A 13614-nucleotide genomic window follows, 5' to 3' on the forward strand; every position below is an offset into this window, starting at 1 on the left:
TTTGTTTTGCCTGCCTGAACACCCAATCAGTGATTGCATCTGATAGGATGCAGGCACTGTTCGGCCGATAATTTCAGTGCTGAGAGGGATGTTCAAATTTCGAGCAATTCAGCAGTAATTGTCCGAAGTTTGAGCCATCTATGGTCTATGGTGGATTTCCCACCCCGTAGCCAAAGCTTAAAACAATGTAGGGCTGTAGTTGTGCTTTCATTTAATTTAATTTACAATGAGTTTAAATAGTGTTAAATAATGGCTAATAAACTGTAGTTTAAAGACAAGCAGGCTTATTCAGGAAAGTTGTATTCTTCTCAAATGCTTATTCCAAAAGAGACACTGTCACCTTACCCATGCAGGGCAAAGTAATGGTGTATCTGGAAAGGGAACCCCCAAGCTCAAAAGGCTGTCAGCAACCCATGGAAGTGCAGGCAATGTCACAGTAAAGCAGGTCATGCTCCCCCATACCCGAATGGCGGGTAATCTTGATGACCAAGGGGGAGCAAGGAAACACAGGTAAAGTAAGTATAGGGGAGTAGGGGGGTGGCCTTTTTAGAGACTCCATCACTTTGCCTGCATGAGCAAGGTGACGCTCTGTCAATACATAATTGGCAGAGTTTTTATTAAAACAAATCTTCACCATGAGCCTGCCTATGACCATCCTAACACCTTATAGAGTCCATGTCACCACACCATTCGTTTCAACAAAAAATATTTCATTGTACGGCATTATATAATATTTACCTATAAAATCCTTCTTGTGTAGACCTTCAGAAGATTGCTGCTGGGCATCACCATCACAGATGTGATATCAATGGCCACAGAAGACTCCGAACTGTCATTCTATAGCAGTGATGGCGAACCTTGGCACCCCAGATGTTTTGGAACTACATTTCCCATGATGCTCATGCACTCTGCAGTGTGGATGAGCATCATGGGAAATGTAGTTTCAAAACATCTGGAGTGCCAAGGTTCGCCATCACTGCTCTATAATATGCCCCTTTGCTCTTACCCCAGCAGCTACATAAGATTATGTAGAAAATTGAAGAGAAAGACTGAGGAGCTATCCAACACTGACAGTAATTAAACTTAAAAAATCTTGAGAACTCAATGTAGAGCTCAATGTTTTAACTGGATACTGAACAGTTTTACCAAGTCAAATTCACAAAATATGTTGATATCTCTTTTCAGCTAAAACAGTTTGAACGTCTGGAAGAGGAGGTTGCCCGGCCTATTGAAAATGACCTGTCAAACTGGACACCCCCTCAACACTACAGCCAAGTCCGCGGCACCCTCTGCAACTCTGACCGGCAGCTTCTTCTCTTCTACCAAGAGCAGTGCGAGGCCAATGTCACCACCCTTACCAACGCCATTGATGCCTTTTACAGCTCCATCAGTACTAACCAGCCTCCCAAGATTTTTGTGGCTCACAGCAAGTTTGTCATCCTCAGTGCCCACAAGTTGGTCTTTATAGGGGACACTTTGTCACGCCAAGCCAAAGCTCAGGACATCCGAAACAAGGTTACCCACTACAGCAACCTCATGTGTGACAAGCTCAAAGAGATAGTTCTCACCACCAAAACAGCAGCACTTCAGTACCCATCCCCATCGGCAGCCAAGGATATGGTGGAACGAGTCAATGATCTCAGTAATAGTACCCAGCAGTTCAGAATGGTGCTTGGTCAGTTGGTCGCCGTCTGAAAGGCCAGCTGAATTCATTATCAAGAGACAAACATCAGGTTTGACACCAAGAGACGACAAGAGGTCCTAATTGTTTATTGAGCTTTGACTTCTCCTTAGAAACCTTATTGAACTATAATTCTACTTCATGAAAAATAAATGTAATGAACAGTGACTCAGTCTTTACCCTCAAACTACAATCTACATTTCACAAAACAGAGGAATGTCAGACAACGATTAGTTCTTAGCTACATTTGTAAATAATTTGGGATTACTTGTCCATTCCATGTCCCCAGGTTGTCACGTATGAACTTTTTTTGACAATGCATTTTAATAATTATGTTTTAAGCTGCAATACCACAGAGGTTTACCCACTGAAAATCTGTCATTGCTCTGGGTGCCTGTGTAACACATCACTTAGAACACTAAAACAGGATGATGCAATACTGAACCATGCATAAACCAACATAAGACAATATAAATTTAAGATATTTGGAGCTGTGTGTAGTTTTGGTGGCTAGTTGGGCACAAATAAGTGTTCTGTGTAGCTTTTGTGCCCTACTATAGCTTGTTCACAGAGAAACCTGATGTTAACAAGTCAAGGAAGAGCCTGTTGTCCATGGAAATTTGTGAACAGCTGACTTTTTGTATCACATCTTTTAAAAAAGTAAGCATGCTAGTTCCACTTTATCTGCCCTATGTTAGCAGACCCTGACACAATTGTCACTTCTGGTCTGTGCCTGGAGTATTACCCAGTAAGGCTAGCCATACACATTAAGAAATCAATGGATCCCTCATCCACAATAAAAAGTTTGGAAAGGGGAATCTTCCCAGCTGGCTGTTGTATTCTGCCAAACACTGCTCCCAGGGCAGAATGCCCGAAAGAATACCAGACTGGAGTTTGCTGAACCAGGTGCCACCCATGGTTCAAAGTACGGACAATTCCTGATAAATCGGACAGAATTCAAGCCATGGGTGGCCCTGTCAGTACCATCTGGCCCAACAAATTTCAGAATTTAAGCCAGAATAAGGATATTGCAATGGTAATTATAGCTAATGTTATGGAATGCTTCTAGCCATACTGCATGCTGGGTCTACACAGACTGCTTTTTATATAGCCTTATACTATGGCCTTTACACAATAGAAAGTCTAATTTGCTTATAAGACCTTGTGGCTCCCAACCCAGACTTTCTCAGTCATTGCTATGTATATATTTCTGATTGAGGGTGCCAGGTCTTTTAATCCAAAACATAATTGAATCTGTATTTTTACAGAACATGAAGGTGGTGCATGTCCAAATGAAGTCTGCACAACCTTAATAAAACCTTCATAGCTCAAAATCTACACACACCAAAGTAACCAGAGACAGTGACACTAAGAGACAGAAGTGCCTCTCCTTAACTCCCATTGTCTTGTTATTAGCAGCCTGTCTTGCACTGCTGTTCAGTGTGACACTGGGGTTGTACTTGGAGATTACACAGGCAGCCATATTGCAGATTACCCATACATCCCTGGGCCTGACACTATGCCTTAATCCATTTTTAGGAACCAATCATTATTCAGTTTTTCAGTGAAGCCTGAACCATTGGGTCAGTGGTAACATTGAATCTCTTAGGATGTAATTTTTGTGTTCAGATTTGGGAGAATTCAGTGTATTTTGATGAATGACATAGATTTTCTATTTGTAGGGCTATGTTTTATGTGAGAAAAATAAGGTAAAGAAAATATTGTCACAATAGAATATACTGTTGCGGCGTTAATGAATCTCATTGGAAGTAATGACTGCACATGTTTTTTTTTCTGTCTTGGCGTTTGGACATAATCTTCCAACAAATATGACCTCATCTCTGTTCATGTCACTATTGTACTCGAAAATTAATCAGAGTAGTAGAGAACAATTACGTCTTATGGCTTGGAAGCAGATTATGTTTTCAATGATAACTTGTTCATTAGAGCGCATTAGAAAATAAGAAAGGAAGTGTCTGTGTTGCTTAGAAGGAAATCAGATCAACGTTCCATTCCGTTATCCTCACCTGTCTTATCCATAGCTGTGGCCAGTGACCAAAGGAGCAAAGTGACGAGCGCACCAAGTGAAAGGAATGGATTGTCATGAATAAGGTGAGACATTCAATGATCCAGGAGTATCTCATAGTAGAACTGTTGCTCATTTAATAAGACCACATCAAACTTATGCCCTTTTCATATGGATTGTTCTGGGAACTTCTAATTGGCGCTGGCACATATAAAGAAGACTGTGGACACACTGGAGGAATTACATCGCCAATACTCCATAGAAGACCTTATAAATGTGTCTTGGTGGCAATAATGATGGTTTATCTGTATTCTTGTAAAGCATTACAATAGCTCTAACCTGCACTAGGAATACAACTGATAGGATCCAATAGAGAGGCAACCCATACACTTTCCTTTTCTCCAATTTTTGTAAATTGGAGTAAGCATATTATTGTATTTAACCATCAATCTGCCAGAAGGTTTTTGCTGTTTACAAGTGGCTACCAGCAAATGAGTTAAATACAAAGAGTGTGCTTTGGGCACAACAGGGTTAGTGTACATAGGGATGCATTTCAAGTTACATTTCCTAAAAATATCCTGTTGGTCACCATAGCTATCTTTAAAATGCACCTCAAACAAAAAACTTTTTTTCACCTTTGGATAGAGTGGGGAAGGGTAAAGCTGGGCATACAACAGTAGAATTTCATTCAAAAATTTTTGTTTTTGGAATGTTCGTTTGATTTCCTAACAGTGGGGACCGAATCGGCCTTTTTTTTGTTTTTTTTTTTTGACCGTAGTGACAAGAAAATTGGGGGAGTAGGATTTAAAATTTTTAAACATATTTCTAAATGAAAATGAGGTTTTCGTTGAGAAAAATCATGCATATTGTAATTAAACCTGTTTTAAGCTGGACATACATGGATCAAAATTCGGAGCGTTCAGCAGGGACTAGCCGAATTTCGACCCATGTGTAGACACTGTGGTTAAACACAATTCAGTTTAGCGATTGACCTCTGTTCCGCTTCCCTGTCAGTTTACTCTCGCTCGATCAGCGTTGCAGGCAATAGAGTGCAGCTATGATCATTGCATTCTGATGGCAGTGATACTGTGGGGAGGATTCCCCTATACACCTTGAATGTGTGGATGAGGGAATTGAGTCAGTTTTTTCAGTCAACCCGAGGGTTGAAAAAAAACTCACGTATGGCCAGCTTAGCACATCTAGAATTGCATTCAAATAGCAGGTTGACATTTTAAAGCCTTGCAAATGAAATTAGTTGACTCAGTGATGGCAAGAAAAAATTTTCTGACGAACAATTATTCTATGAACATTTGAGTCAAAATCTAGTCATGTATGGCTAGGTTTAGCATCTGTGTTACTAATGTATGGCTGGCTTGAGGTCTCATTGGGGAGACCCTACCTTCTTTTTATGTGGCAATGTTATCATCAGACAAGATGTCATGCCGCGTACACACGACCGGACTTTACGGCATACTTGGTCCTGTGGACCGGAGTCCGTCGGACAATTCGATCGTGTGTGGGCTCCAGCTGACTTTTTTTCCCCAAAAGTTCGATGGACCTAGAAATGAAACATGTTTCAAATCTTTTCGACGGACTTGAGTCCGGTCGAAAAGTCCGCTCGTCTGTATGCTAGTCCGACGGACAAAAAACGACTCTAGGGCAGCTATTGGCTACTGGCTATCACCTTCCTTGTTTTAGTCCGGTCGTATGTCATCACGTACGAATCCGTCGGACTTTGGTTGATTGTGTGTAGGCAAGTCCATTCATTCGGGAAGTCCGTCGTAAAGTCTGTCGAAAAGTCTTCCGTAAAGTCTGGTCGTGTGTACATGGCATAAGGGACAATCAGCACTGAGAACATACTCCCAACTGCATCGGTCCCCCATTGGCTCCACCCAGAGAACTGAGCAATCAAACACTGCTGATCGCCCAGTCATCCCCCTCTGAGCATAGAGCATTGACTGTCAGTTATTGGCCCCCTGCTCTGCCCCTCCAGCACTCACTTAAAGAGCCGGGCTGCGGAGGAGGCGGGAGGGGCTGGCTCAGGCTCTCAGTGACATGCTGAGAGGCTGAGCCGGCTGCCGGTCCAGGCATCTTGGTGGATCCTGACTGTAAAATCGGGATCTTTCCTGAGCCTGGACCAGCTGAGTGACTGATCACAGGAGTGCAGAACAAACTAGCTTTGGCTATACTTCTCCTTTAAAAGTTAATGGGGGTTCTTGCCTTTCCCAACATTAGTGAAAGGTACGTGTCCCTGTTGGATACTTTCTTCACTTGTTTTGGTGATGTCTTGTATATCATTAAATGCCCGACAAAGCAAAGGTATTAACTTTTCTACTTTAAAGATGAAAAAAAAGCTTGGCCTGAGATGCATTTTAACCTTATCTGGACGTGCAGTTCACACCCCCCCCCCCCCCCCCCCATTAGTTTGCAGCTAATGTCCTTAAAATTGTGGAGGTTAAGTTAAATTATTGGACATCTAAAACAGACACAGAAATGGCACATCAGAAAACACATTTCAGCCTGCAGTGTACCATTAAGCTCACTGAAGCTTTCCAGCTGTTGAACAGCTTCAAGTCCCAGCATGTCCAGCCAGCCACCATTTCCCAGACATTTGCTGGAAATCATTTAGAACTCATTAAAATGTCATAACAAGGTGATAACTTTACATGTACTCTATGTTTCCACACACTTGTCAGGGCAAATGAAAACATCTTGAAATTGGTGCTATTGAACCTTTTTTTTACATTACGTTGGGCATAAGCAACAGTTCAAAAATGACAGTGGAGCCAAACATTTTCTACTGTTGATCTGATAGTATTAAAACCATATCTGATGTCAGGATGAGAACTAGAATGTGAACTCCACAAGATATGAGATATAAGAGAGATGTTCCTGTTGTTATGGATTGGATTTAGAGAGCACATAAAAAATCCAGAAAAGCTTTCAGATATTGTATAGAAATGTTGTGTGGTGTTCCAGGTTATTGTCCTATTAACCCATCTGTACTGAGGTACATGCAGCTTTGGCTGTGGAAGGGTCAAGGCCATCAGCAAAGTGTGCAGTGATGACTGGTTCTCCGAATTACAAACCTCTGTCTGTATTTATCCAACATCCATTCTTATGTAGAACGATCTAGAATTTGATATGAGCAGATGGTTGAATAAATATTACTGATTCAGACGATGGAGTTTTTCTTTAACTAGAAGCAAAATGAATCACTACATTTATTTATGACATGGCAAGTCGGAGCTTCTACACCAGAATGCAGAGTTCGTTGCCCAGTAACAACATGTGGCTATTGTTTTTTGACAGCTGGCCCTGCCTGCTCGGCCAACAATTTTCTACCTAGCTCCTTTGATTCACTAAGCAAAGTGCATACATTGTATGGCCAGCTCTACTGTGGAAGTCCTCTAAAAGTACATGAAGCCAGCGTGAGAGTCAGGCAGCTAAAGCAGACCAAACATAAAAAACACTACATGCCCATTCATAAACATAATACAAGTAATTTTGACAATCAAAAGCTTAATATAAGCTTTTTATTGTCCTACTTTCTGGTTTCCCTTTAGGCAACGGTGATGTAGCCCTGGCTTACAAGAACTCTGTCCAGACCTTGCTTGTGTGTCATACTAGATAGGGGACAGCCTGTTAGTAAAGCCATGCCAGATCTTGTATGGTGCATGAGTGGGATTTGGAGCCATGAAAGACCTGTAAGAAGGGGACAATCCAATAAAGAAAGAAGTATGTTCCCATTTGTACATTTTATAGTTTGCCTAAATAGCATTGGCATTTTGTTAAAGGGGTTGTAAAGGTTTGTGTTTTTTTCACCTTAATGCATCCTATGCATTATAAAGTGTAGTCCCTCGTGCTATCAAAGTGAATCTATTAAATAGACAATGATATATCTAAAAATTGCAGCTAGATCTAAAGTGTATACAGTGCACTCATAACAAATAAATATATAAAAAGTGATCAGCGCAACTAATTAAACTGTATAACAATGAATGAATGAATGAATGAATGATTTGTAAAGCGCAGCAAATGCGAACTGAATCGCCTCAAGGCGCTAAGATACATTCTCTGTTGTCAGCTTGTTAGAAGAGGAAGGTCTTTAGTTTTTTCCTGAAGGCCTGGTGGTTTTCTTCCATGCGGATGTTGGTTGGAAGAGCATTCCATAGTCGGGGTCCTTGGACTGTGAATCTTCGTTCTCCCTTTGCTTTGTAGCGGTATTTGGGAATGATAAGGAGGTTTTTGTTGGCTGATCGAAGACTGCGAATAGGTGTGTAGTGTTTTATTTTCTCCCAGAGATATAGCGGAGCATTTCCTTGTATACATTTGTGGGTGAGGCAGAGGGTCTTGAATGTGATCCGATTCTTCACGGTTAGCCAGTGTAGGCTCTTTAGGGCTGGGGAGATGGATTCCCAGGGTTTTTTTCCTGTTAACAGTCTTGCCGCCGTGTTTTGGATGAGTTGCAAGTGCGCAATCTGATATTGGGGTAGTCCTACGTAGAGCGAATTTGCGTAGTCGAGTCGGGAATTGATGATTGTTCCCACAACTACCACTTTGTCCTCTTCTGGGATGAAGGGGATTAGTCTGCGTAGCTGGCGGAGGAGATGGTGGGATCCGCTCACCACTGATCCTATTTGTGCATCCATTGTCATTCCTGAGTCGAAAATGACTCCGAGACTCTTGGCTTTGGTGCTTGGAGAGATGGTCTGTCCGAGAATGGTGGGAGGTGTCCACAGAGTATTGTGGAATTTTTGTTAGCTTGTAGGAGAAGAAGTTCTGTTTTTGAACCGTTGAGTTTGAGGGAGCTAGTGGTCATCCAGTCATCTATTAAAGTGAGGCATTTCTGTAATTGCTGATGAAGGTCTTTTTGTCCGTTGATGCGAAGGTAGAGTTGGGTGTCGTCAGCGTATGAGTGGAAGCAGAGATCGGTTTTCCTGATGATATTGAGAAGTGGGCGGATGTAGATGTTGAATAGTACTGGTGAAAAGGGTGAGCCTTGAGGGACTCCACAGGAGACTGCCCGGGTTTCCGAGGTGAATGTTCCTAGTTTCACTGTCTGGGAGCGATTCTCTAAGAAGGATGTAAACCATTTTAGAGCAGAATCTGTAGCTCCTGCAACTTCAGCGAGGCGGACAATCATGAGGTATAAATATAATCACTGTGCAAATAGTGCTTGTATATACGATCACTGTGCAAATGATGCTAGTAACGTATGAACAAGCAAGTTTATTGATTAAAAAGGGGGGTGAAATGGGCGCTTACAGTTATATAATGAAAAAATGGCAGATCTGTAATAATAACGGCGTTACAGGCGCCTCTTACAATTCTTCCGGTTCTCGCGGGGTCCGATCACTTCCTATGCATTACGACACACCAAGGTTACCCTGATGAAGACACGTGGTATGTCGTAATGCATAGGAAGTGATTAGATCATTTTGATAGCCTCTGATTTTGATTGTCATCATCTGGGACTAAATGAACCACCCATCTGTGCACAGTTTTGAAATTTTGCACTGGATTATTGGATTTGATTTTTTGCACAGGACCATTGGACACTGTCACACATATTTATTTAGTCACTTTATTATATGGTTTACTAGCATCATTTGCACAGTGATTGTATATACAAGCACTATTTGCACAGTGATTATATTTATACCTCATGATTGTTATACAGTTTAATTAGTTGTGCTGATCACTTTTTATATATATATTCATCCTATGCATTAAGGTGAAAAAACACGTCAGTGACCGTCCCCCCCGTTTTACTTACCTGAACCCTCGAACTTGACCCCGCGGGGATGCGCTGTCTGTCTGCCCGGGGTTCTCGGCTCTTGATTGGATAGATTTATAGCAGCACAGCCTTCGGCTCCCACTGCTGTCAATCAAATCCAATGACGCGGCCAGGGGGGTCCGAATGCTGGACTCGGGAGTGCGCCCGCAAGGTAAACCCCTAGGAGAACGCTTCTCCCAGGGGGTTATCTGATGTGGGGAGGAGCCGCGAGAGCCGCCGAGGGACCCCAGAAGAGCAGGTTCGGGGCCACTCTGTGCAAAACGAGCTGCACAGTGGAGGTAAGTATGATATGTTTGTTATTTAAAAAAAAAACCTGAACCTTTAGTGTCACTTTAATGTTGGGGGGAAGGTCCTTTTTTAACATTCCCCAAAATGTTAAAATGTATGTCTGCCTTTGTTCATTTCCATTACGTGGCAGATGGAGAAATTAGAAGTTTATAGAAGAAAGATAACATTATTTCTGCTTTTATATACAAGGATGCTACTGTACATTTCTGGCAAGATCAACAGGCGATTTCTGTACTTGCTGAAAATGTTCTTCTGAACATGAAAATGACCAGGGTGAAAGAACAGCTAATATATGCCACTGGTATAGTAGCGTTTAAGCGAATGTTGTATTTGCAAGACCAGCTTCAAATTATTTTGTGCCCTCAAGCTTTTGTTGTACAAAAAATGTATTAGGTTTCCAAGTTTTACAATAGAAAAAAGGCATTACCTGCAATCAATAGTACAAGAAAATGACACTAATAATGGGACACAAGCTTTTGTTAAGGGGGTGATGTAGTGAATTAGGAATGCAGAGCAAGAGCACACAGAGGCTAAGCACACAGAAATTAATGGGCGAGAGAAGGAACAACTTGATTAGGGGAGTCTGAAAAAACGGGTAAGGGTCACAGGTCCAGTAATTCACAATGGGGTTATTGGGGGGCTTTTTCCAGTAGTCTGGCATCAGGTGAGCTAGGAATCGCAGCCACAGCAGAGACCAGTCAGTTCCGTAGTAACACACAAATAGGATTATGAGTTCCCACAGTTCTTAGCAATACTGGCAATGGATGAACTACAAGTCTCAACTGTTTTCAGAATTACACAGCAGGGAAAGATCTACAGGTCCTAGCAGTTCCAGTATCTAGATAGCAGTACCCAACCAATATGGAACTCCAAATCTTAGCAGTGGTAAATGGCTTCTTTAAATCTCCTTCTAGTTTTCTAGTAAGGACCTGCAGCCTTGAGTTCTCCTTGTCCATCGCTGGAGTAAACTCTGTACTGCCCCTTTTCTCTGAGGTATCCCTATGGACTGGTTGATGTAAACGGATTTGGGTCCATTTACACCCACCTACCTCCAATCCGTTCCACAAAAAAAAGGAATGGCATCTGTCCCTCTTCTTCTAGGGTAGTGGTTCTCAACCTTCTAGTGCCGTGACCTCTTGATAAAGTTTCCCAAGTTGTGGGGACCCCTAACAGTAAAAATATTTTCGTAGCGTGGTTTGTCAGCACCCAAGGCAAGACAAGTAATTTGCGCCCCTAACCCACGGACATTTAGCGCTCTCTGAGTCCCTTCCACTCATACAATATTAAAACCCCTTATGGTACATTGTAGGATGTACCGCTCTCTATCCTAATTTCTTTTTTTTTCCCCCTATCCCTCTCTCTAGCCGTCTTCCTTGTTCTTTCTCTTATCCTCTCTCTCCCTTTTTTCTTTGTTCCTCCCCCTCTTTTCCTCTCCCTTTCATGTATTCTCTATTTATTTTCTTCTCTTACTCCTTGGTGGTGGTGGTGGTGGGGGGAATAGGATGAGTGGCAGTGCTGGTGGGGGGTGAGATCAGTGGCAATGCTGGGGGGAGTTCTGATCAGCCAACTTAGGTGCTCTTGATCAAGGTCATCTGCTGATCTGAGAACTGTAGTGGGGACTTTTGGCAACTATAATCACAGGTATTGTTACTCACTGTGTCTCCGACTTTGTGCTGTCTCGTAGCAGTGACACCTATGCCGAAATCAGGAGACAGGGTCTCCTCCAGCCCCTCCCACTTGGCATTCCTCACCAGCCAGTTGATCTCTAGTCTCTGCCCCCCAGCCATGCCGTGAACTTAATGGGCGGCTGCAAAGAGGCTAAGTGGGCAGCCACGGGCTCCAGGAATAGCCCAGCTGGGTGGCCACAGGCTCCAGGGACAGCCCTGCTGGGCTGCCGCAAAAAGGCTGGGAGAGCAATGCGGGCTTCACAAACAGCCCAGGATTCGGTGACCCCTGGCAAAGTGTCATTCGAATCGACCCCCAGGTTTAGAACCACTGGTCTAGGGGAATTGGATCAGAGGGCAGTCAGGGTAAACAGACAGCTCATCCATTTACATCCAGCCGCCCGTAAAGCACAACAAGCTTTGTCCATATGCGCTCTGCCTAAACTTTGCACAAACCTGTCATCCGCCTGCAGTGTTCAGTGGACAGATCCTCTGCTGAGCGAATCAGATTCCATACTATGTAAAAGAGGCCTTACATACCTCCTTGTTTTTCATGTAACCTGTTGTTAAGGTTGCTGATTTTACTCTAACTCCTAATAATACAGATCTATGCACAAATGTGTAAACCTTGTTTATTACCAGGAATAAGATACTAATGGAGTGAAATTATGAAAAGAGTTTCTTTAACAGGAACCGATCTAGCGATTTGGTATTAAGATGTCAAATGTCATTCTGTGTATTATTATCATGTTGGAGATGAGTTGCCCAACTTAGTTGGCTGCTTTGACATTAGGACTAAAGCTGGCCATAGATGGATAGACTAATTCCCCCATCCACACATTGGAGGTGGATAAAGGAATCGTCTCCGCTGTGCTATGGTATTGTGACAATGGGGACTCCTCTGCTGTCAGAATACACTGATCAGCGCTGTCGTTTCTAATTGAATGAAAAATCTCCAGTATTCTGTCAATATTGTTAGATTGACTTTTCTCTAATGGGAGAAGCCTCAGATGGATCGACATTCAACAGTTCCTGCTGAATTTCGATTCCATCTATGGCCAGAATAAGTTTACATAGGCTTAGCTAGTTTTACCGGCTCACTGCTGCAGTCACAGTGTTTATACCCCAATGTTCATACCCCTCATGTTCAGTGAGCAGTACTGCCACTAAACGTGACCCATTCAAGTTAATAGGGACGCACCGTAACAGTTAGCCAAACTCTTGGCTCAAAGTTGCGGCATTGTATTCCCATTCAAATTCTGACGTAGATTTCTTATTACAAAAAAACAGGAATCCAGAAGGACAGCATTGCCTCCGGAATGCCTGACAGCAGCTGCTTAACCACTTTGAAAATTGGTCCTTGTTGGATTGCTTTTCAGAGACAAATGCAAGTGTAAATGAGCCCTTTTATTCAAGCCATGACAGTTATTTATATTATTAACCAGTCTGTTGGCAAAAAGAGAACATAGCAAGACTTGAGGGAATGCATGTTTTTTCAGGCAATGGGATGGTATAGGTAAAATAGGTAAAACCTCTAACATGACCAGTAAGCAAAGCATTGAAACAAACTAGATATAATCTCCTGCTTCTTTCTGTTCTGCAAATGTAGGATTTCTATGGGCTGGAAAGAAGTAAATATGTATTTAAAAAAATTGAAAATACAGGGTATATGTATCCCAATTTGTAATTATTCCATAAGTTGTTCCATACTTTTACAGGATGAGAAATAACTGGGGCTTATAGTGAAATAGTCCATTTTGCAAAGCCTGGAATACAGAGTACATTGGATAAAAGGTATAAGCCTTTAATTTATAAAACATTACCTTACTTGGCAATTTGCTCTTCTGAAATTTGCCTGTGTTTACCTGGCCCACATTCATTATATTTATTAGTGTGAATGCGGAGCAGAGGAGTGTGACAGCCGGTGAAATGTCACTTTTACAACAAGCTGTAAAAACAGCTTTTAACCCAGCAGATTTATTTGCCTGCCTGAATTCACCATAGTGCTGAAATTATAGGAAAAAATAGAAAAAGCTCATCCACCCCTTTTCAGAACTAACCAGTCTGGCACACCAGGCATCCCCCCCTAGCAATGTTGATACCAGTCTGCATGCTGCTCAGCATTGGGTGAATACTGTTAGAGGGTTTCCTTAAA

At 42.3% G+C, this 13614-nt stretch overlaps 1 protein-coding gene across 2 annotated transcripts in view; it reads left to right on the forward strand.

The window, feature by feature from the left end:
- The window catches only part of BCAR1 (BCAR1 scaffold protein, Cas family member), a 206495-nt gene extending 199608 nt beyond the window's left edge, over nt 1-6887 (forward strand). For both annotated transcript variants that reach the window (XM_073605436.1, XM_073605435.1), the window contains one exon: nt 1186-6887. In XM_073605436.1, the coding sequence (XP_073461537.1) occupies nt 1186-1695 (510 nt within the window). In that variant the 3' untranslated portion in view covers nt 1696-6887. The remainder of the gene's footprint in view (nt 1-1185) is intronic.
- Nucleotides 6888-13614: the final 6727 nt, after the last annotated feature.

This window comes from Aquarana catesbeiana, linkage group LG11 (assembly GCF_042186555.1).
Source record: "Aquarana catesbeiana isolate 2022-GZ linkage group LG11, ASM4218655v1, whole genome shotgun sequence".
Classification (NCBI taxonomy): domain Eukaryota; kingdom Metazoa; phylum Chordata; class Amphibia; order Anura; family Ranidae; genus Aquarana; species Aquarana catesbeiana.